The sequence below is a fragment of the Pyrgilauda ruficollis genome, unplaced genomic scaffold (assembly GCF_017590135.1).
Source record: "Pyrgilauda ruficollis isolate IOZ18807 unplaced genomic scaffold, ASM1759013v1 scaffold220, whole genome shotgun sequence".
NCBI classification, from domain to species: domain Eukaryota; kingdom Metazoa; phylum Chordata; class Aves; order Passeriformes; family Passeridae; genus Pyrgilauda; species Pyrgilauda ruficollis.
Window position 1 is genome coordinate 85,672 of NW_024521429.1, and position 22,548 is coordinate 108,219.

Sequence of the window (22,548 nt, forward strand, 5' to 3'; positions counted from 1 at the left end):
TTGCCTCAATAGCCTTGCTGCACAGCACCAGCAAAATGTTACCATTTTGTATATTAATGGTGCAACTGCATACAAATAAAGTGGCATGATGATGCCATTATGGATGCTGACAATTTTCTGTTCACTGCTTTCTTCAGGCAACACCAGACGTGTGCATAGCCCAGCACTGCCCTCCCACCCCTCTACAGGCAGGGATAGAGCACTGAGCAGGTGCTGTGTGGGGGACAGTATCACACCATTGTTCAAGCTCATAGAAATAAATAAATGACATCTAGATTTATCTGCACTGTCCTTGTGGTCCCCACAGAGGAGAAAGCCATAATCTTGGTGAAACTCATTGTGTCTACTGTGTGGACTGGCTGCTCCCACACAGGCCAGATTGTGTGGGACATATCCCCTTGCCAGAGTGTAGGTGAGTGTGTGTTTTTTCCAGGAATATAAAGAAAGCTTTGCCATCCTTGCCAGAGGTGTTCTGCTAGCACAGCACTCAGGGTCTGCGCTGCAGGCTGAAGGGATGGAGTAGGAACAGGCAAGGGGCTTCCAGCTGATGTGCATGCAATGCACATGGACCAAACCTGACAGACCTCTTGTTTGCTTTGCAGTGGGAATTTAAAGGAGATTATGGCCCTGGAGTTCAAGGGGAAGTGACTGTAAAAGAGGGAGAAAGGGTACTTAACAACCTAGGCACTGTCTGACAGTGTTTGGGGTCTGTACACATGGCACATGAGCCAAAAGTAGAGAAAGATGAGATTTTCTTTTTTTTTCTGGGCTTGTGCAGAGCTGGAAGTGAAAATTTCTGGGCTGTCATTAAGAAAGGCAGCAGCCACAGGGAACAGAAGCACCTTGTTTCTGAGAGGCGGCACCTCCCAGAACTTTCTAAATATGTCTATTTGCTATGTCTATTTGCTTTCACTGAGATCTGGGAAAGTAAAATACAACAGATAAATAAACCTGACATAAATTAAGTGTTCCTCGCAGACAGGTTTGTATTGATCTAAGTTGTTTTTTCTTTCCTCTAACTGGTTCTAAAAAATTTCCTAAATATAGATAATTTATTGCAAAGTTTCACTGTTCTCACCAGGAAGACATTTCACTCAGAACTCTCTCATCTCAGTTTAATTCCATTACTTTGTTTACCTGTTATAATTTTGAAGAGTATTACCAAGACTGATCAGTGTTGTCCAGGCTCAGAAATCCCAGCTGATTCAGTTTCCCCCTGTGCTTTCCAGATTATGCCTGACTCAGGTGTCTTTGTACTCTGGTGTTACCTGCTCCCTTTCTAAGCAGTTAATGCAAACACTGGGCATCAAATAGATGTGGGATAACCCTCTGCAGATGACAGCTAACAGCTGTTTTAGATCAACAGTGAGGCCTTCAGAGCCACGCTTCCCAAGCAGTTTTTGATCTGTCATTTTGCAATTTCATCTAGAGTGTATTGCTTCAGTTTGCTTGGAAGAACATCGTGGGAGAGAGTATCAATATATTAGTTGAGTCATAATATCTATATCCTATAAATTAAGCATATCTATTTTCAGCTATATTTAGTAGAATATGTCCTTGGCATTGAAACCCACGTCTCATGTTATCTTCTTGCTGCAAACACAAACCTTGTTATTTTGCTAGTATGTTTCTAGAAATTAAATATGATCCAGCTACTCTATCCCTCTTGTTCACCAAAGATCAAGGCCAACTGTTCTCTGTTGCTGAAACATCTTCTGAACCATTGTCTGTCACCTTTGCTCTCTCAGATAACCACTGAACCTAGTCTTCAAAAAGGGGGGAAAAAACCCTTGTCCTCTAGAGCTGAATTTTTAAAGCATTTTTCAGATTTTCAGTATGTCTTGCAGTAAGTTCTTCAGGAAACTCATCACTACAAGGCTCTGAACTTTCCTTACCAGGCTGTGGCCAGTGATAACCAGACCATACACCCCATTTGCCTGCTCATCAGGTATAATTATTTGTTTTTTCGAAGACTTTTCAAACTGAATGTTGATTTCATCACTGTCCAGAAAAGAATCTGGCTTCATCTTTTTTCTTGCATTCCTAAAAAAAAAAAAGAAAAAAAAAAAATAGAAACAGGATAATATTGAAAATCTGAAAACCTTGCCAATATATATCTATGTTTTGTAAGAGCAGCATTATGGAAACAAAAATCAATGCTTCCCTTTGATAGTTCAGTCCAATTTTTACTGTATCCCTACAACACTATGCACTGTTTAGTTGCTGCTGTCTGCTCAGATCATCCACCTTTCTGAAACTCTAACAAGTTTTGCTAAACTTCTGCTGATTTTAAGTTAAACAAACCATCTGAGCGCCATGAAGGATGGTATCCCAAAAGACATCCAATTTTCTGTGCATGTTGTCTGGCAGCCATCTACTCCAAGAGAAAAGGACTGCGAACCTTTCCCATTTTCCACCTTTACCTAAGAACCTGTGTCTACAGAGGAGGTGAGGATGGAAGGTAAGTTCTCAGATACTGCCAAAAAATATCCAGACAAAAGACAAACCCAGACAAAGGACAGCAAAGTGAATAAATGGAAAGAGCAGTACAGCAACAGTCTAGCTCAAACCTGGAGCCAAAGCCTTTGTAGCCCAGGATCATTTGTTGGTCAATTTCAGCTGATACTCCCTATCTGTCTCTGCTTTCTTATACCTTCATTTAATTTAAGCTCTTTGGTTAAGAAGTTTCAGCATTTACTCTGAGAGGAGATTTCTACATTGTGTTTAGCTTCTGGATCTTCCAGGGAGGCAGCTCTCCCTTATCTAAGGTCCCTGAATGGACTGCAACAAGGAAAGCTGACAGGTAAAAAGAAGGTGGAATGATACAAAACACAAATAGTGCTAGTGCACAGCGCTGAAACTGTTTTTCAGCCATTTACCTCAGCTCATTCAGTACGTCATCAGATGTGCTGCCTTCAATAATGAAAACTTCTTCCATGTCATCATTCAGCAAGTTGCAGGAGTAACCAATATTCATTGCTGTCTCTGGGAAAGACAAACCAGGAAGATAATCCATCTCAGCAACCCCAAATTCACCCACTTCTGTGGTCTTTTTGTTCACATGACAAAAGCTCTCTGACTCAAAAGAGACTGGAGCCTTTCAGAGTCAACAGTAAAAGATCAACTTTGATGGATGTAGCAGCAAATTTGACTTCACAAGACCACTGGAAAAAAATAACTCTGCCAAAATGAAAAAGCCTAAAATACCCTTTGATCAACATATTTGGAGCAACAAAAGAACATTGCATATTGATTCAAAATTTTTTCTGGATTTTTAACTTGCCTTCTCCCTGCTTCCAGAAAAGCCCTAAACCACAGCTCTGAAAAAGAATGTGACGTTTTGTCCATGAAATTCTGGAAAAGATATTTTGGTATTTCATAGCAAAACTGTTGCATTTGGAACATGACAAAATGAAGTGTTTAATTTTTCTCAAAAATTCTCTGCTCGTGTCTTGAATGAAATTATTTGCAAACACTTTTGACCCCCCTGAAACACCATTGTTTCAGTGAAAATACTGTCTCCAAATGAATTCACTGGAGTCTATTTGCTGTTCTTTCCACCTCCAAAAGCCTATGTTTCCTCCATTTCTATTTGGGATGATAAGAGTCAGAAAGAAGCTGAAATGCATCCAACACCCACTTTAACATTGAAGTTTCTGGAAAACAGGACAAGGTTTTTTCCATCGTCTTCACCTGAATGATCAACTGGATGAAGGTGACACCTTTTCACACCTTATGTGAGGGACTATGGGATTCTTACTGTCACCTCTCCAAAGGCAAAGGATGCTGCCTTCACCCTGCTTCCACCCTCATGACAGAAATTAAGGACAGGCACAAGCTAGTCATCTGGTCTGATTCCAGTTAACTGAAATTTTGCATAGCTGGCAATGAAGCAAAGCTGTGTAAGTTTGTCTTCTGTGCAGTTTTCAAAGAATGAGAACACAGGTCCTAGCAGAACTGCCCCACCAGTGGAGAAGAGAAGCAACCAAAGCTGTAGTGCCTTTACCTTGCTTATCTCCAGTGAGAACCCATATCTTGATGTTGGCTTTGGCAAGAGTCTCAATTGTCTGTGGGACCCCATCTTGTAGCTTGTCCTCTATAGCTGTGGCACCTAGCAGCTTAACAGAAATGGCAGGGAGCTGGTTAAGTCCTCTCACTGCTACCAAAGGAGAAAGCATTGAACCTAATTATTTAAGCAAACCCAAATGAAATCCCCAGGAATAAGGTTGTACTGATTGTCATTCTTCCTCAGCAAATTTACTGTACAGAGTACAGCCCTGATCTTGCAGATGTTCTAGGCTCTGATCTCCCCAGGCTCTGATGGATTTTGAATATGCATGAGATTATTTGCAAGAATGTTTGCAGAGCTACAGGTCTGTGTTGTTCCATGTGTTCCCTTCACAGCAGATAGAACTTTATAGACGGACAAAGCCACTCTGGATCCATGTCCCCAAGCCTCCTCTGGTGTGGAACTTGATCCCAGCTGTGCTGTACTGCAGATGTCACATGGCTGCTAAACATCTTCTTCAGCCCCTAAAAGACCTGTCCCCACCCCTGGTCCACACTGTCACACAGCTACACCCCAGACTGTTCAGGATACAAACCTTCATTATTTTTAAGTTACTGCTTTTTCTCCTGTTTGAAGGTAGCTGGTGGCTTTGAACTGTTGTCAAAGAGACATGGAAGTTTCACTGCTACCTCAGGTATCACTGCTACCACCTACCTCCTGCTGCTTGGAGACTAAATTCAGTGGTTAGCTTTAAGCCTGGGATCCCTTTTGGCATCCTGAGATGTCCATCATACCTCAAGTATGAGCGTTATCAATGTAGGTAACACCTCTGAGGGAACTTCTCTACAGGGTCCTCAAAACTGTACAATCCCTGTTTTACAGTAGTTCCTGATCCAGCTACAGACCATGCAACTTCCAAAGGCCAACCTTTCCCCAGCCTTTTCACACTTGCTCCTTCCCTGAGCACTGCTGGCATTCTGAGCATACAGCTAATGGAAGGAGCAGCAGGATTTCCGGGGTTTCAAGAAAGCACTGCCACGAGTGCAGAAGCTGGATTGCTTCTCTTCAGATCACACACATGCTTTTCATTCATTATTCATGGCTCTGAAACACAGGCAAATCCTCCAGGGCATTTAAAAACTGTAACAACACTTAGGGAGAGAAGAATGACCCAAAGATCACAGTTTAGCTCAATTTCAAATTGACACAAACGTGTTCATGGATATCATCTACCCATCCTGCCCAGGGCTGGAAGAACAAAGGAGACACTCTCATGGGCACTAGGAATTATTCACTGCCTGCCATTTCAAAGGCTGGAAAATAAGTAGATCAGCCATTTGCACATACAAAGGATAGCTATGAAATATTTGTGCCCACGTCATCTCCTGCAGGCTCTGGTATATCACTTCATCACGAGAAAGCTACTCTGACACCCACGTGAGTTAAAATAAAACCATTCCCTTGAACTGGTGGCTGACACGCCAGTTATGGGCTCCTGATGGAAGTGCCAGTGAACACGCAGGGCTGCCGTGTTCTGACCTGCTCCTGTCACACAGCCCACTGAGCTGTTTGCAGAGCGGTGTTTAGCAAAGTCATGCTGAGCTGTTTATTGACAAACCACCACCCTCGCTGCCTCCCCCAGAGCCTGGCCCAGATTCCCTGAATTACTAACCATTAGGTCTTTTTCAATCTCCTCATACAACTCTGACAGTTTGTCTTCCCGTCCTTCCAAGGCAGTGCTTGCTTCATGGTGACGCCTGATCCAGTCCTGAAAGTAGTCTTCCTCCAAGCTCTTATAGGCCACCACGAGTGTCCTCAGGCCTTCCCCAGCAAACTCCTGCAAGACAGTGGTAAGAGAGAGAATACAAGGTTCAGGAAGAACAGTCTGGTCACCTAGGCTTACAAAGGACCTTCAGAAATCAGACTGGTAAAAGCATCTTGGTAAAGTTTGTGGAAGAAAGGTAAAAAAATGACACCTTAGGCCACAAATGTTGGGGTATTTTAAATAGCAATTCCAGACCACTTTATTATTACCATCCATGGTCTTTATGGAAAAAAAAAAAAAAAGACTCAAAAGGGCTTTTCTACCCTCTGGCTTTTAAGCTTTACACTTACCAGGCATTTGCTTCTCAGGTTTGTATTTCTCAACAAGAGGTCCGGAACAGTGAGACCTAAATAAACACTGAACACAGCCTCAAACTTTGGATGTGGGTTCAACATTTTTAGGTGGGCTCAGTTGTTCTTTCTAATGGACAACATGGAGCTCAGTGTTTGGTGGAACAGCAAAGATGCATTTGTGAAATGCATCTCTGGGAGGTTTTTCCCCAGGCTTGAAGTAAAGGTGCATCAGAAACAGGTCACAGGTCTTTAAATGTCATGCACTGGATTTGCCATCTTTGTCCATATTACAGAATCATAGAATGATAGAATGTCTTGGGTTGGCAGAGACCTTAAAGATAATCTCATTCCAACCCCACTGCCATGGGCAGGGACACTTTCCATGAGACCAGCTTGCTCAGAGCCCCATCCAACTTGGCCTTGAACACTTCCAGGGATGGAGCATCCACAGCTTCTCTGGACAACCTGTTCCAGTGTCTCATCACCCTCACAGTAAATAAATTATTCCTAATAATAAATCTAAATCTTCTGTCTTTCAGTTTAAAGCCATTAACCCTTGTTTTATCACTACATGCCCTTGCAAAAAGTCCCTCTCTTGTAGCCCCTTTAGGTAGTGGAAGGTGTTATAAGGTCTCCCTAGGGCCTTTTCTTCTCCAGGCTAAAAAAACCCAAATCTCCCAGCTACAGGTGAGGTGCTCCAGCCCTCTGATTATCTTCATAGCTATAGACTCACTCCAAAAGGTCCATGTCCTTCTTATGCTGAGGATCCCAGAGCTGGACAGTGTTCCAGGTGAGGTCTCACATGACAGAGCAGAAGGACAGAATCACCTCCCTCGATCTGCTGACTGTCCTGGAGCAGTTCACATGGCACGTGGTTCTCATGCCTATGCAAATAATTTGAGACCTAAGGCCATAGGAACTAATTTGTTTCTCTATTCCATAACTTAAAATTGGTGCCTAAGTACTGTTTCTAAAATCTGGGTGTTTTTTTCCTGAAGACAAGGTATGCTGGAGAAAAGTAAAACATCAAATGCAGAGATGTTGTTGAGAAGGAAGCTCTTACATTCAGGTGTTCTGTGGTCTCCTCTTTGAGAGAGTTGCAGGATGGATGAAGCAGTTCATAAAGAATGGTGTCAGCCCCCTTGCAGTACAAAGTCAAGTCACCTTCTGGACTCTGCACTGTGAGGAAGAGGAAAAGAAATGCTACAAATCTCAGACTGAGACTTTTGGGGTACAAAGCCCTTCCATCAAACCCAAGAACAGTTTCTACAGGTGTCTGAATTTCCCTAAGTTTTGGCAAACTCCCAGGAATCAAGACAAGCTCTGCTTAGAAAAGAGAGTGCACTGGTCTGAGCAGACACTACGTTGTCCCTACAGGCAGAACTTCACTAAAAAGTGAAGAATAATTTGTTTTTAGGGAACTGGTCCTACTTCTCCTATTTTCCTACCAGTAAACTGTAACTACAATTACAATATTCCTGAAATATTAGAGTAAGTTGGAGTGTTAATAAAGGCTGCAAAAACTTTCTTGAATAATTTCTCCATTTTCTGTTTGGGAGAAAATGGAAATTTGTTTATTGGAAAAAAAACCCTGTTTTCTCAGTTTATTCTTGCTTTCTCTGGTCCTACTTCCTCAAATTTCACTAAAAATTTAAAAGCTGATTAGAAGAAAGGCCTTTCCTGCATTGTAATGAGGGGAGCAAGATATATGAAAAGCTAAGTGTCTTTAGGAGGTTGGCTTGCATCACTGTGGTCCAGATGTTGACATTTATCCCACCTGCCTCCTTTAAGTATTTTTCTGGCACTGTTGCTGTGTAATTATAAAGTCAAGACAGCCCATCTCAAGTCGTCAGAAATAAATGTTGCTCAGAGCACATTGCAAAGGAGGTCTCCTAGAAAAAGTCTGGATCACACCAGAATGAGGGACAGCTCCGGAACCTAAAAACTCAGGAAGGAAAGAAAGCAGCAAAGGGAACATACCAATCACAGACATTCGCTTGCGAACGTTGTTGAAATCAAGAATAGCCAGAAGTTTGTAGACTTTTGTTTCTCCCATTTCCACAACAGTGATGGTCTCTGGCGTGCGAGCTCGGAACACAAATCCAAAGTTTCTGGCAGCAGTGACTAGGGCTCCCTCATCAGGAGACTGTGCTTGATACACCAAGTTACCTGACATGCAAGAAAAAAAATGTAATGTGACTTTTGACTTATTTCTGAGCTAAAAAAAAAAAAAAAAAAAATAAAAAAAAAAACACCCAAAACAAAACAAAAAAAAAACCCACAAAACAAACCAAAACAAAACAACAACAAAAAAAAAACCTCAGAATCTAAAATATAATATAGCAGTTATCCCTTTGCTTTTCAGTCTACCCATAGATGTACAACACTAAAAAGCACTTTATGTCTACACATCTCCATCATGTCCCACCAACCCATCCTCCAGGACAGTGCAAGAGGCCCCCTGGATTCTTTTGGGGATTTTAATCACTCTCTTTGGAATCTAACATTTCACTGAGAGGACAAGTTCCTTGAATTTAGCTCCTTCTAGTCACATCTGCATGAATTTTTCTGCTCAGTATTTTCACTTTATACCTGTCAATTAATTCTAGCCTTTAAAGCATGGCTTTCATCCTGTCTGGGATTTGAGGAGGCTGACCTAGTAGCTGTTGGAACACTGGGTGAGTAGAGCTAATGAGTCTCCAGTGGATAGGTACTCTATGTTCTTTGCATTTTGGGGCTAGGAGAAGAATAGAGGGAGAGCAGGGCAAGCCTTTGCCACCTCAGGGAAGCTGTGGCACCTGCAATTTCCGCACTCCAGAGATGTGGTGTTTGCAGTAGTGTCAGCTCCACCATAGGAACACACAGGGAGTGGAGCCCTGGTCATTTCTCTTCCCATGTGGCATCTCCAAAGACACTGATTTATGTGTAGCCATACACTACAGAAAATCACCAGGGAGCCAAAAGGACCAATAACAGCTTCTGTGGAGAGAAGACATGCTGTGGTGCGAGTGAACATAACCACTCATTCCAGTGCCTTCAATAGTCCTCACCTTCCTTCTTCTCCTCCGGCATCACCGTGTGGCAAAGGGAGAGCAGCCGGAAGAACCTGTGCGTCGGGACATCATTCAGCTTCACGGCTTCAACCAGGCTGTGGTCATAGAAGGCAAACTTTGGGTCGGCTAATGGGTTGTATGAGAAATCAACCTTCTCTGTGTTCTGAAAAAAACATGGCATGGTATTATTTGTTGAGATTTCACATGGCTCTACACCAATTCCTGCCACACTGCCGCTGCCTCCTCCTCACTTTACAGAGGACTCCATCCTGCAGGGCTGGCTGCTCATGGCAGAGATTGGTGGATTTAAGGAAGTGGGAGGTCATGAAAGGTATTTAATCATAGGACAGGACAGGCACTATATGTGCCTTTCAAAGCAGCACTCAGGCTAAGAACCAATTAGCTAAACTGCCTCTCTGAGCAGCAGCTAATGCTCCAAGAGGAGCCCTGCCAGTGGATGCCTACAGCAAAGTGCCTGCCTTCAACACATGCCTGCTTGGAAGCATCGTGCTCACGATGTCAAAAGCTGCCTGTGAGAGTGGAATGCAGGAGCCCAGTTTAAAACAATTCAACAGTCTGTCTTATCCACCATGTTCTCCTAAAGCCAGAAAAAAAATTCTGATATGGAAAAAACAGGACAGGCAGGTGAAGTAAAGGTTAAACTCCACAGGAACTACCCATTTTGTCAAAAAACAAGGAGCCCCAAGCAGAGTGGAACACAGTGGAGAAATGTCCAGAAGCTTACCACATGATGTGTCATGGAGTAATGGACTGCCAAGCCTGCCTTGGACAATTCTGACTCCCACCCCATCCCTGATGAGCTCAGAGTTTCCAGGATGGGAATCATCCTTTTGACCTCTGCACACTGACATTTAGCACTCAGTCCAAGAGCACAGACTGACCCCTCCCACACCCGTCTGCGCAGCAAGGTCCAGGCACAGCAACACTGTGGGTGTGTGGGCCCCAGGACTCTGCTCCAGAGAGTGTCACCAGCAGCAGGGTGGGGTGGACAGCTGGCAGGAGTCCAGTGTGTGTCACCAAGCAAGGCTGATGGAGAGAGGGCAGGCTGGAGGCACAGTGCTCAGCACAAACAGCCTGTTTCAGTGGGCAATTTAAGTTCTAAGTGGATTGGAAATGAATCATTGGAATGAGGAGTGGGATTTTCATCATCATCTTGCTGTTTGTTATTTGGATTACTGCATGCAGCTTTCAGACATTTTTGAAATGAAGACATGCATTTATGCCTGCAAGCAGAGGCTAAAGAAAAATGTAAAAATGACACATTTTTACACTTTCTGAAGTCTGGACATCAGAGGAATTTGACAGTGACCTCGCTATTGGTGTGAACTGCAGTTACTAATTCCTCACTAAAGGTTCAATTAACTGACAAGGTTAATAAAATTCACTGATGTCCAAGTCTCCAACAAGCACCAATAGTCAAGTGCTCGAGAGAAGCTGTGCATGCACCAGGATGTCAGGAGAAGCAGAGGGGACAGAGGGCTGTTCCCAATCTGCAGGTTAGACCCAGGCTTACCAGAAAGGAACTTAACTCTGGGAATTCTCTGACATCCAGAGGAACACACACCTATGTTTTGAGCATCAAGAGCATCAACTCTTGCAGGGTCAAAAACATAACCTGTGCAGTGTTCTGTCCACTGATACTTATCCAGGTCTACTGAAAGCACAGATCCTGATAGCACTTGAGCACTTACCTCATTTATTTCTATTCTTTGCCCAGACATATCATACACATCACCTGCAAGCAAGAAAGATGAAATTATAGCCACAAACTGCAGGTAAGTGCAGTCTCTGAGCCACAAAATTGAGTAAAGTGTTTCTAAGTCAGAATCTATTTTAAAAGTTTCAGTACATTGACATGGGCACTGATGACTGATGATACATAACAATCAGTTTCTATGTTGGTCCATGACAGAATCTGGAGACTGATAAGATGCTTGAAACACAAAGCAGTTACCATAAAAGTGACTGGCTTTTGATTGAAAAATACTTGTCTTGAGCTGAACACAGAGAGAATAGGGTTTCTAGTGCTAGGTAGGAAATGAAAGTGCTTCCAGGGGATGACTTCTCTTGTGCCTTCTCTTTCAAAATCCAGCTCCTGGATCCTACTATTTGTAGCAGTCCCTGGACACCCACAGAAAAGGAGTTTCCACAGCCAATTTCTCCCACACCTGGGTAGCAAGGCTGCTCTGTTGATTCTCCCTGAATGGATGATCTGGTCATAGGAATTGAAGACAAGTCATCTCCAAGAAATATTGTTAGAACTTCTGCCCGGAGAAAAGTTTCACTAGGAAGGTCTGGACTGTCCCAAAGCCAGCCAGTCCCAACACTTCATTGAAATAAGACTGAAATGCAACGAATTAGAGGAATCATTCACTCATGTTTGCACCAGCAACCCCAATTGTGACCAAAGTCAATTGTAGTGCTGGTGTGCCTTCATAAAGGCCCCAGGAGTGTAAAAGACACACAGTAAACACCTCCCCTGAGAAACTCTGCATCAGCTGATTCCCTGGGAATCATAAGCAGGAGGCTTTTGTGTCCTTCCTTTAAGCCTCCAGAGATGAGCAGAACTAAATCATCCTTTCTGGCATTCTTTCCAGAATGCCCCTGAGCAGCAGAGAAGTACTGTGCTAGGAAGAAGCTAAACACTTAGAAAACTACAGGCAATAGATTGTTTGCCTTCTTTGCATGTATTTCCCATTCATTTCTTGAACCCTTACCCTTTATCTATGTTGGTGGTGACATGCACTTCAGGAAAGTCAACTATGAACACTTGATAGGAGAGATTTCAAACTCCTTATTAGCAGTACTAATGTATGATAGTAACTGTTTGAGATGAGGTGGTCTCCAAATATGCACAGATCCATAGGAAGAAATATTTTCTTTTATTAGGTCAGCTGATAGCACTGAGATAAGATGCAAACTCTCTGGCAAATTAGTGCATCAGCAGGTCTGACACAGGCAAAGCAATGATCCATATACAAATAAGCAGTGACTAATTTCTCTGTGGCATCTAATGATGTTAATCAATTAGGCAGTTTACAAAGTGCTAGCACCTTTTGAGCAGTATGAAGAAAACCACCTGGAGCCATAGCATGAACAAACCTTTTATATCAATAACTTCTGGGATCTAACAGAGCTAACAACTCATGTTTCCCATTTTTTCCAACTGCCTACAAACTTTTCTTTCTTCTGATAGCTGAAGAATGTCAGTGTAAAGACAAAGACCTGGTCACTGACTACTCCAACTACCTGAAAAGGATGTGGAAAATCACTGCTCATGACAAGAGAAATTGCTGAGAGACGACAGTGTGAGAAGCTGACAAAATTTGCAGATGAGGCCCATGAGGGATGGCTGATTTCATAAGTGATTAGGAGGGAGTGAGTTATGTGAGTTACATATTATATTTTGCAAGGTTAGCAATACCTAGCTAACCATGCTAATAATTCCATAAAAAGCTGTGATGACCTAACTAGTGATACAGAAAAAAAAAACCAAAACAAATTTGAGTACAGATATTGTAAATCTGGGACAAATGAGGCAAAACTAATAGTGTTGGGGCAGTAGTGGGGCAGAAAAAGGGAGATAAAAGTGAGAAAAAAGGGGGAACAATTAATACATGGCAAATCATACAGTCAGGCTGTCCAGACATCCCTGAAGGGTAGTCTTACACTTGATCACTGAAGCTCCTCAAATGGCATTCTCTTCTGCATATCAGATTTAGTCTCTGTGGATGAAGAGGCACACAGTGAAGAAAACCCAGAGAGTAAGACAAACATACCATAGGATTTGCCATTGATGGAGCACTTGTTGAAACACATGATGTTCTGGGTGAGAGTTCCTGTTTTGTCTGAGAAGATGTACTTGATCTGCCCCAGCTCTTCGTTGAGTGTAGTGGTTCGAGCCTGAGCTGGTGTGTCATTCAGTGGGTAATACATTTTGCGGTCCCAGTCGATGTAGAAACTATTACCCAAGCGTATAATCTCCACACTGATGAAAGAGAAGGTGATGGAATATTCATTAGCTTAAGGGACAAGCTCTTTATCTTCAGCACCACCATTATCAATTGCAATTAGAAGACAACTTTGAAGGTAATGACAGGTTGAACTCATCTGTTCATAGGTGGCCTGTGGCAAGGGATGCTGAAGCAAGTCCCACTGAAATGATCTGCTAAGTTTACAGCAAACTCATTTCCTTTGTTTATGAAGCAGTACTTTATAAAAGTACTTGGAAAGTTTCAGAAGTTTTCGGACTGGGAAGGGAGGCAGGAGCAGTGGGTTTCAATTAGTGCCGTTTCAGGAGGAGGTTTCCAGCGGAGCTCTGGGCTGAGCTGAACCCAGTGGCACAGGATGAGCACAGCCATGTCTCCAACAACAGAGAGCTCCACATCAAGAGAGCTATTGTGTCACTCAGTACAACCAAAAGAGTGGCATCAGCTTGCAGATGACATGAATTTTCACCTGGCTGGATGACATATTGGACAGTATTCATTCCTCATGTTTACCAACACAAAAGAGAGTCTCAGTAGCAAAGCTGACTGAAGGTAGCTACAATGATAAATTGAACAGGGCTTTGCAGTCTCTACCTCAGCCCCAAGTTTCGAGAGCATCACAGACACATTACCTACTATCACCAATATCACTATTTGTCTATCACCAATAACCAACACAGCTCTGCACTGTCTGGGAAGAGAGAACACTCTCAGCTGCTCATATAACATCAAGTACTTCAACCTGGATGCACCTACTTACCTGGCAATCCTCACACAGTCCTGAAGCCACCTCGAAGAACAGGCCATTCATTCACTTCTAGCAAGATCCTAATGGTGGCAGGCTTCCAGTCCTGCTCCTACAGCATCCTACACACCTACACCTCCCCTTTAACAGCAACATCATCCTCTCCTCTTCCAGGGCTCACTGCTGTCCCCACTCCAACCCTGACAAAACCTTCTGAAGGCAGCAGAAACAAGAAAAGTGTCACTGTGGTTGTGTAGGAGCATCCATGATGGGGCTGTGTTAGGTTTTAAGGAAAATGCTGCTCCCAGTCAAGGCAAAAGCTAAATCTGTTCCAAGATCAAAAGTGAAAGGAGCTTCTGGCACGTACCTGACGTAGAGTGAAATAGGTACCACTGTGTTTAGAATGATCACGTATGACCAGAACATGAGGAAACCAGAGTAGGAGGCAGAGTTGACACCCTCTGCCCAGGGCAGATAAACCTGGAAGTAGTAGCCCTTATCATGCTCCCAGATACCATTGCCAATGGCTAGGATGAGACACATCAGTGCTAAAAATGCAAAGATCTGGAAAAAAAAAATCAAAAAACAAACCAAACAAATCAAAACCAAACAAAATGTATTGCATTTCAGAAACAAGGAATTTATTATGCACAGGTTAATCAGAAGATCCTGATGGGATAGAGCCGGATAGCCTAAATCACAGGAAAATGTGCCTAGGGATGAAGAAGGAAAACCAGCAAAATTATGATACTTTCACCTCAAGGACAAAGCTACACAGTGCAGAGTCTGGCAACTTGGAATTAGAAGTCCTCAAACAGCTGGGGATTTAAATCCCAAGCAGACATCTCAACTAGGGTGGTTAGACCAATCTGCTGTACAGCAAATCTCATTAGAGGAAGGTTGAGCTGAGGGTCCTCAAACATCTGGCTGCACACTTGGGAACACAAACTGCCTGAAGGACTTTACTTAGCCATTTGCCAGATGTATCACAGTCTTCCTCACAATTTCTGAAAGACTACTAAGGAAAATCCAGCAGCATACAGTCTGGAATTTAGCACTGGATATTATTCTGATGGTTAGAACAGAGTTAGTTGCTTTCTCAAAGCTAATGGTTGCCTCCGTATTTGCCCTCACAATTTGATTACATTTCCTTAGAGCAAACAAAAAGCAACACCACCCAGTGATGCGTATCCTTGGGCTTTAGAGAAGGCTAAAATAACCAGGGCTTTTCCTGAAGCCTAACGTAACCAGGGCAATGGCAACTGGGAAGTGAATTTCAAATTGGGAAACCTTACTGAAAATTGGGGCTTGCTTGGAAACACTATTTAACAGACACAAAAACATCACATAGGTCATAAAGCATTTTTTGGTCAAAAAAAGACAGGACTGTAGCAATACATTTATTTGGAAAAGAGGACAAAAAAAACAGGAAGAAATAAATTTAACAGAAATTAGTACAAACAGAAAGGAATTACAGAACTGTGAATATCCAACAGTAATAAAGAATCGAGAAAAGAAAAAATGAAGTCATAACCAGGTGTGTGAAAAGCAAATGTGTTAACAGACAGCCCTCCAAGAGGAAGGAGTAAGGAAGAAGAAGGATGTATCTGCCCTATGGTAGATGAAAAAGGAAGATTATGTTCACTGACACAGAGCACTGTGTGACTCTACTTGCTAATAAGCATTTTCAATGCAGCAAGTCCATCTAATTCAAAGATGGAAACTTAGAGGACAGTTTTTAACCTTTAATATGGTTAGTTTTTAACAATGCTTTAAAAACTGGGAGGACCGACCATCTTGGAATCCTGCTAATATAATTACAATATTTGTAAGGTAGAAATGGTGATAGTGGGGGATATAAACTGAAGCTAACTTGTCATCCTTCCTGGACAAATGATGAGAAAATAATTACTTTGGCACGGTCTTTTCCAAACATTTGACATAAAACAACCAATATAATAATAAAAAAGTGAAGATATGGAGTCAACAGGCTGCACAAAAGAGCAATTAAAAATCATCTTTTGCAAAGATAATCATTAGGGAGGAAATATCAGTAAGTTGGACCATTATGTAAAGGCCATGCAGCAACAATCACATTAAAACAGTGATCAACCTTTTTAAAAAACAGCAATTGAGGGAAAAACATAGAAACGTTGATGGTAAAGCTAATATTTGCACAGCTGAGGTAATCTGTGGGAGGAAGAAAGATACTTCTGTGGATCAATATGAATCACTTGGTGAAAAGTTCATGCCTGATCAACTCAAATTTTAATATCAAAAAGCCACAAAAGGGAACTGCAGTGAGAAAAGGTGGCTGAGTGAGTTTCAGGGGACACATTTATTTCACACATGAGTAGTAGCTTTTCTATTTAATTGTGCGAAGCCAAATAAATTGCTCAGCTTGTGAAATGGAGACAATATTGCTTGCTGGTAAGGAATGCGGTGCAGTGTTTTTAAACCTCTGTGAACCAGAAATTAAAACATACTTCAATCTGTGCTATTGTAATTATAAGGACTTAAGGGTATTTGAGAGGCATGACCCACCTCACTGCCCCAGAGGTTAAAAGTTATCCATTTGCAGAATATCACAATTCCTGTAGGAATTTCAATGTGTGATTCAGCAATAGAAATATATGTGGGGCAAGACAGGAGCTGAACTTTCCCAAGGTGTCTCTGCCCATGGCTGGGGTGCTGGAACAAGATGATCTTTAAGGTCCCTTCCAACTCAAACCACTCATTCTATACCACAGCAGCTCTTGCCTACAGCTGCATTTGATTTATGCACATTTTGTTTTCTGTGCACTGGGCATGTCAATGCTCTCACAACCCCACTCATGCGCAATACTTGTGCTTGCACAAAGCTCACTAACATGGTGTTTGATCTGAAACAAAAGGAAAGCACCAAGCCATTAAAAGCAGCCCTCGAGATTAATTTCTGTGTGCAGAAACAACTGTGTGCAGGGTGTTGCAATTGCAACCACAGCCCTGAAGAGAACAACACGAAAAATCATTGCTTGAGCATGCCCATGGAGCTTCCCAGCATGAATATCATCCCTCCCTGGGCCCTGCCCATGCATTGACTGTTAATAGATCCTCTTGGTAAAGAGGAAGTGACTTTTGACTTCAAGACAAACATTGACTGTTGGACTGTGAATTTAAACAGTTTCAGTTTCTTGATTGGTACTTTGAGCTCTGCTCTGGGACTTGAAGCAGTCACTTGTTTAAGAGATGAATATAAGAGCTCTCTTTCTCTGAAAATTTGCTCCCCCTAGCCTGCTACAAAGCAGCTTTTGGAAAAAAAAGCATTTCTGGAGCTGGCAAGTGCATCCCCAGTGGAGGAACATTAACTTCTCTCTCAGATCGATGAGAAACACCTCCAAATGTGACAAAGCAGCTATGACTGCCATCTGGGAAGGTTCGCTTCTGATGAACTCTTGCTGGGGCAGACCAGGGCAACATTTAACAGGAACTCCCTTGGTGAACCTGCTTAAACACTGCTTTGTGCCGGGAAGTTGTATGGGAAAACAAACACAAAATAACTTTGCCAGTGTTAACATGGAGTAAGTTTCACTACATTTAAATTACCTATTTATAGTAAGTCATGGCTGCTTTGTATTCTCCAACTCAAGAGCACAATATACTGCCTGTTTTTATGGCCACACTCTGTAACCTTCGACCACCCAGTGAGCTGGAAAAACCCAGTGCCACATCCCCTTAGGTGTGCAACGAGTCTGGTGTTAATGTATGACAGAGCTTTACTTAGACATCAAAATTTTAGGTTTCTTAAAAAATGTGTAAAGAAGACAAACACACCCTTGGCTCCTCCAGCGCCCGAGAGCTCAGGCAGAGGCTGATGCAATCGGCTGCAACTTGCTCAGTTTTTTTAAAACAGAGCCAGGAGGTAAATTCATCTCATTTGTTTTTATACAGTTAGGCCAAACAGATTGAAAGTCCTGGGTGGGACCCTTGGCTTGTGAAAGGAGATTTAGCAAATCTTAATTGAACAATTCTAGATTCCTGGTTCAGTTTTCCTCTGCTCTGTTTCTGTGCCCTGTGGATCTGTCCACAGCCCATCCTCCTCTCCAGTCAGAACACAGCAGAACACCTATGAAAATGTGAAATTCTTCAAATGCTTGAAAAATTTTGAATGTAAGAGCCCACACCTTGTTTGGTTTTGCTATCCACTTAAGGGGAGAAAGGGAAGAAGAACACTGAGGGAAACAAGCTGATGACAACTAAGCTTGATAAACCAAGATTCTCCTGTGGTAGAGATCGGTGCAAGATTATTAAAATTAAGGGCATGTCCTTACTGTACACAGAGCAAAGCCTCAAGAAGAACTGAAGTTAACCCTGGAGTGGGCTCTCTGTGCTGTGGCACTGCTGTGCATCTCTGGGCTCACCTAAAGGACTTTTAGGATCCAAAGAAAAAACCAGGAATACAGAGGCTGAGGGGAAATGAGGAGGTTGCAGCGTGGTGCCACCCTGGAGATGTTTGTGCTCTAAGTCCCTGTGCTGAGGAGGCGTGAAGTCAGAGAGGGCAGGGAGAACTCAGAACGGCCTTGCTGTAATGCACAGACTTCTGCTGGATGCCTCCCCCAAGGCTTGTTCCATTCCTGGGAATGGATCCTGTCCCCAGCTGGCTGCTGGAGTGATCTGGAGAGCAAGGGTAGTAGGGAAGAGGCAGGAAGAGTGAGCACTGACCACCAGACCTTCCCAGTGTCATAGACTGAAGGTGGTGCAGCATGCATGGGAAAGCATGACAAATTTGCACTCAAAGGGAAATAAAATCTGAAATGCAAGACCTTTTCTTCAAGCAACACTGATTAAAGTAGTGTCAGAGTGTATGTCTTCCTTCCTTGAGTGGCTTTGAACTCATGCATTAAAATCTTGAGACAGTCTGTGAAAGAATCACTATTTCTGCCTGGAAGTATTTGCCATTTGTTAAAAGCACTGATGAGCTTAACCCTCAAATTCGATCTGTTTTTCTATCTGAGAACAGTGCCTGCTATGTAAGATAAGTGTTCTCAAATTTCCCAGCTGCTTAAAACACCAGTTTCTGAGCATTAATGAGACCATGTCTAATAATTTACTCTAATGTGTTAAGTCAGGAGCTGGCATCATGTAAATTAGAGGACTTAATTACCAAGTCCTATGCAGATAACACCAGAGATGCCAAGAATTTGTGAGGAAGAGAGAGAACTGCTAATATTTATTTAAATAGAAAATGACAAAATTACTAGAAGGAAAAAAAGGGCTTTGTAGGCTTCAAAATATTTCTCACGCAAAAATGCAGAGGAGAAAAGGGAGAGCAGAGTAAATGACAAGTTCAGAAGGAAAGTCCTTAATTCTGTCAATGTAATGGCCTTGCTTTGCAAGATGGGCTGGCAGAGGCACTGCAGAATGCAGGCTGCTAATAAATTATGATGTACATTTTCTTTTTATCATTAGTCACTTTCTAATATTCCCCCATTTGTGTGGACAGAGAGGTGGAGCATCTGGAAATGATGAACACATCTGAAGAAAGGAAGACACATTAATCAGACTTACCACCAGCACAAGGACATTCATGAGCCGATCGATGCTTGTTCGCTTAAAAGTTGTTTTTCCACTGTTCTGCATGAGTTTTGTGTCTGGCCCTGGAGAGGAAGCACACTTGTTAATTTTAGTAATAAAGCTTAGCTGTTCTAAAGCTGATTCCCTCTGAGGCCCCACTGTGCTTTTCAGCATAAATAACCATCACAGTTCTCAAGAAGTCAGGTATACATGGTTTAGAGTGCTAGTGGGAAACATGGGCAGAAACAGGTTAAGTCATTTGTCTGAGATTATATGGAGTCACATAAAACCACTACATCTGGACTTTGACTCAACTCTTTTCTTTTAACATTCAACCCTTCCTTTCAAGGTTTAATCACTTTTCACAGCATATTTGGTATTGCTATGTTATTGGTGGCACATTATGTATTATTTCACGTGTCTAGAGGAGCATAGAAACAATAGAAGGACTATGCTCATGAAAAGCATATATCTAATCAATAATATTATTGATGATCCTGATATTCCAGTGTGGATGAAAATCACATAGAAATGATACAGAGTGTTTATTTCAATACACTTGAGAGAATTCTTAACCAAATTTAATTGTTACATTCTTTTCTAGTCATCAATCAAAACCCCCCTCCTGTACTTTGCTGCGTGGATTTCTGAAACAAGAAACGTTTTTCTTCTTGTACCTGGTAGAAACATAAATACTTGATTCCTTTGTGCATGCTGGGTGTGATGTATCCCCACCCTAGTGCTGCTGGGCTCTGCAATTGGCATGTCAGTCTTTTTACCTACCAGCATAAATAACGAGCCCAAAGCACCACTCTGTGTTCCGGATAGTACAGCCCCTCAGCAACATCTTCTCATTGTCCAGGGCATATTTCCCTCCTCGAAGAGTAAGAGTTCCTGTGAATTTATCCAGTTTGTTGTTTGGTGCCTCACATCTGACTTCTCCTGTAAAAAAAAATGCAAAAGCAAAAATGGAAATCTTGGTCCAGAAAGGTGTCATCAATACTGCATTCCCAGCTGTTCCTCGGAGAGATAATATTTCACACTCTAGTTACAGTCAACTCCTAACCCCATCATTCCCATTCTATATCTTATATTTACTGATGTTCTGGGATGCTGCTCCTTACCTATATTCATCTCATAATTGAAGGGACCACAGTGAACTTTCATTTATCCAATTCTTTGAACACGGCAATTTTTTATTGGTAGAATACAAAACAAAGTTTCCACACCTTCTATGTGGGTGAGAAGAAATGTTGAACCAGCAACATACTTTTAATCCATTCCCAACAAGTTCATAGTGGTAGGATGTCACTGGATAACTTTAGCTGAAAGTGCTGACATCACCTTTTTTCCTATTTCATTTTCCCTCAAACTGCAGGAGCCCAAGCGAATAGAATCATAGCCTAAAGGATGCAGAAGAGTAATTAACTGAAGTGTCTTTATTCACTGATTTTTAATTTCATCTGTTTTATAACTCAAGTCCCAGGAGCGCATAAAAAGACAACACTACCTTCTTTGGCCACTGAACTGACACTGTAAGTGATTGGAGTGTCTATTTCCACACTTTATATTTTCTTGTAATAAAATGTGTTCAGATACCTCAGGATAAAAATTACTATTTAAATCAACCATTGCACCTGACATTTGAAGATTCAAAGCAGAGCCCTGTGGATGTATTGAGAACTGGAAAATACAAATATGCCTTACGGAAAGGAATCTAAGAGTTCAGTCTGTTCACTTAATCAGCAGTTATTTTCATCACAGGCTATAAATACCTACTAAAATACTAGCATTTGCAGAGAGTACAGTTCTTCTAGCTGCTCTCAGATTTACACACCAGGTTCAAGAGACTGGAAACAAAATCCAGGGAAGTCCAGAAGAAAAATACAGCTTTAAGTGTCATGTTCGTCTTTACCACTACAGATTTAAAATCAAACATTATGCCAATGATCAAAAAAGCAGCTCTAATCTAGGGCAGACAAACCATCAGACATGAAAGATTGAATAATTAGGAAATTCAGTGCCACATGTGTCATGGGAATTCATACTAACAACTGTGTTGCTCTTCTATTTTATCATCTGGTTAGTCCAACAAGGACCAGACCTGTGCCCCATCGTTTCTGAAAGTCTCTAGTAACCAGGCCCATCTCACTGCCACCCTCACAAACACCTTGAAAAGCACAAACGAAACAGGGTCTTTGCACTGGAACCTCTAACAGCACAATGCAAAGCAAACCCAGGGCATGGTCTCACACCAGGAACTCCGTGCCTGCTGTGGGACAGTGCTCCTGTGAGCATCTCGAGTGTCCTCATCTGCTTTCCCATAAGCAGGTGGGTCTGGGCTTCTGACATGCTGATTTTGAGATCAAAAGGGATTCATCCAAATGAGACTGACCACAAAAGAGTGAGAAGTTCTAAAAATCCCCCCAGGGCAGCTGCACTGAGCCCAGTAGCTTTGCAACTGAAGGCAGCACAGCCAGGCACCATGCCTCCTCTCCCCCTCACCCAGTAACAGCAATAAGAAATCTGGAATACATTTCAGCTGAAAGGGTTAAATACTGCCAAGTCAGCTGTGATAAGCAGAGGGTAACTGAAAAGTATTTTTGCCTTTCTGGTCTCCCAGTTCCCCAAATCAAACAAAGAAATTCAGTGTTTTGCAAGCATGCTCCTTATCTGAACCATCAAACAAACATCATAACTCACATTAAGCATTCCACTGAGTGTCTGTATTAGCTGCACAACCCTGTCCTCTCTTCCTGTCTTAAAAAGTAATTAGATAAAGAGTTATATAAATATTTAAATATTTCTACTGAGGTTTGCTAAGGGAAATGCAAGGCTGGGTCTGATTCCAGGCACTCTTCCCAGTACACTGTCAAATATAAATCATCCTGGGAAACATTTTATTCATTTTAAGTATTGCGAAGAGGCCACTTTTATTTACAACTTAAGTAGAGATTTAGAGAATAAATAAATATCCAATAAGACCATTCTCAATTTTCCAAAATATTTTAAAATGTTTTTTTTAATTAAGCACTTCCAAGAAACACCGTGCCCTTAGAT

The 22,548-nt window shown here is 42.1% G+C and overlaps 1 protein-coding gene across 1 annotated transcript in view; it reads right to left on the reverse strand.

Annotated features, from left to right (window-relative positions):
- LOC121354179 (phospholipid-transporting ATPase ID-like) overlaps positions 1 to 22,548 on the reverse strand; it is a 71,135-nt gene that overhangs the window by 11,409 nt on the left and 37,178 nt on the right. Inside the window, exons 10-21 of the mRNA XM_041468601.1 lie at positions 20,272 to 20,430; positions 19,483 to 19,571; positions 14,303 to 14,499; positions 12,981 to 13,189; positions 10,893 to 10,936; positions 9,178 to 9,343; positions 8,108 to 8,296; positions 7,191 to 7,306; positions 5,682 to 5,846; positions 4,007 to 4,118; positions 2,880 to 2,985; positions 1,896 to 2,043 (exon numbers count right to left, since the gene is read on the reverse strand). Of these exons, the coding sequence (XP_041324535.1) occupies positions 1,896 to 2,043; positions 2,880 to 2,985; positions 4,007 to 4,118; positions 5,682 to 5,846; positions 7,191 to 7,306; positions 8,108 to 8,296; positions 9,178 to 9,343; positions 10,893 to 10,936; positions 12,981 to 13,189; positions 14,303 to 14,499; positions 19,483 to 19,571; positions 20,272 to 20,430 (1,700 nt within the window). The remainder of the gene's footprint in view (positions 1 to 1,895; positions 2,044 to 2,879; positions 2,986 to 4,006; positions 4,119 to 5,681; positions 5,847 to 7,190; positions 7,307 to 8,107; positions 8,297 to 9,177; positions 9,344 to 10,892; positions 10,937 to 12,980; positions 13,190 to 14,302; positions 14,500 to 19,482; positions 19,572 to 20,271; positions 20,431 to 22,548) is intronic.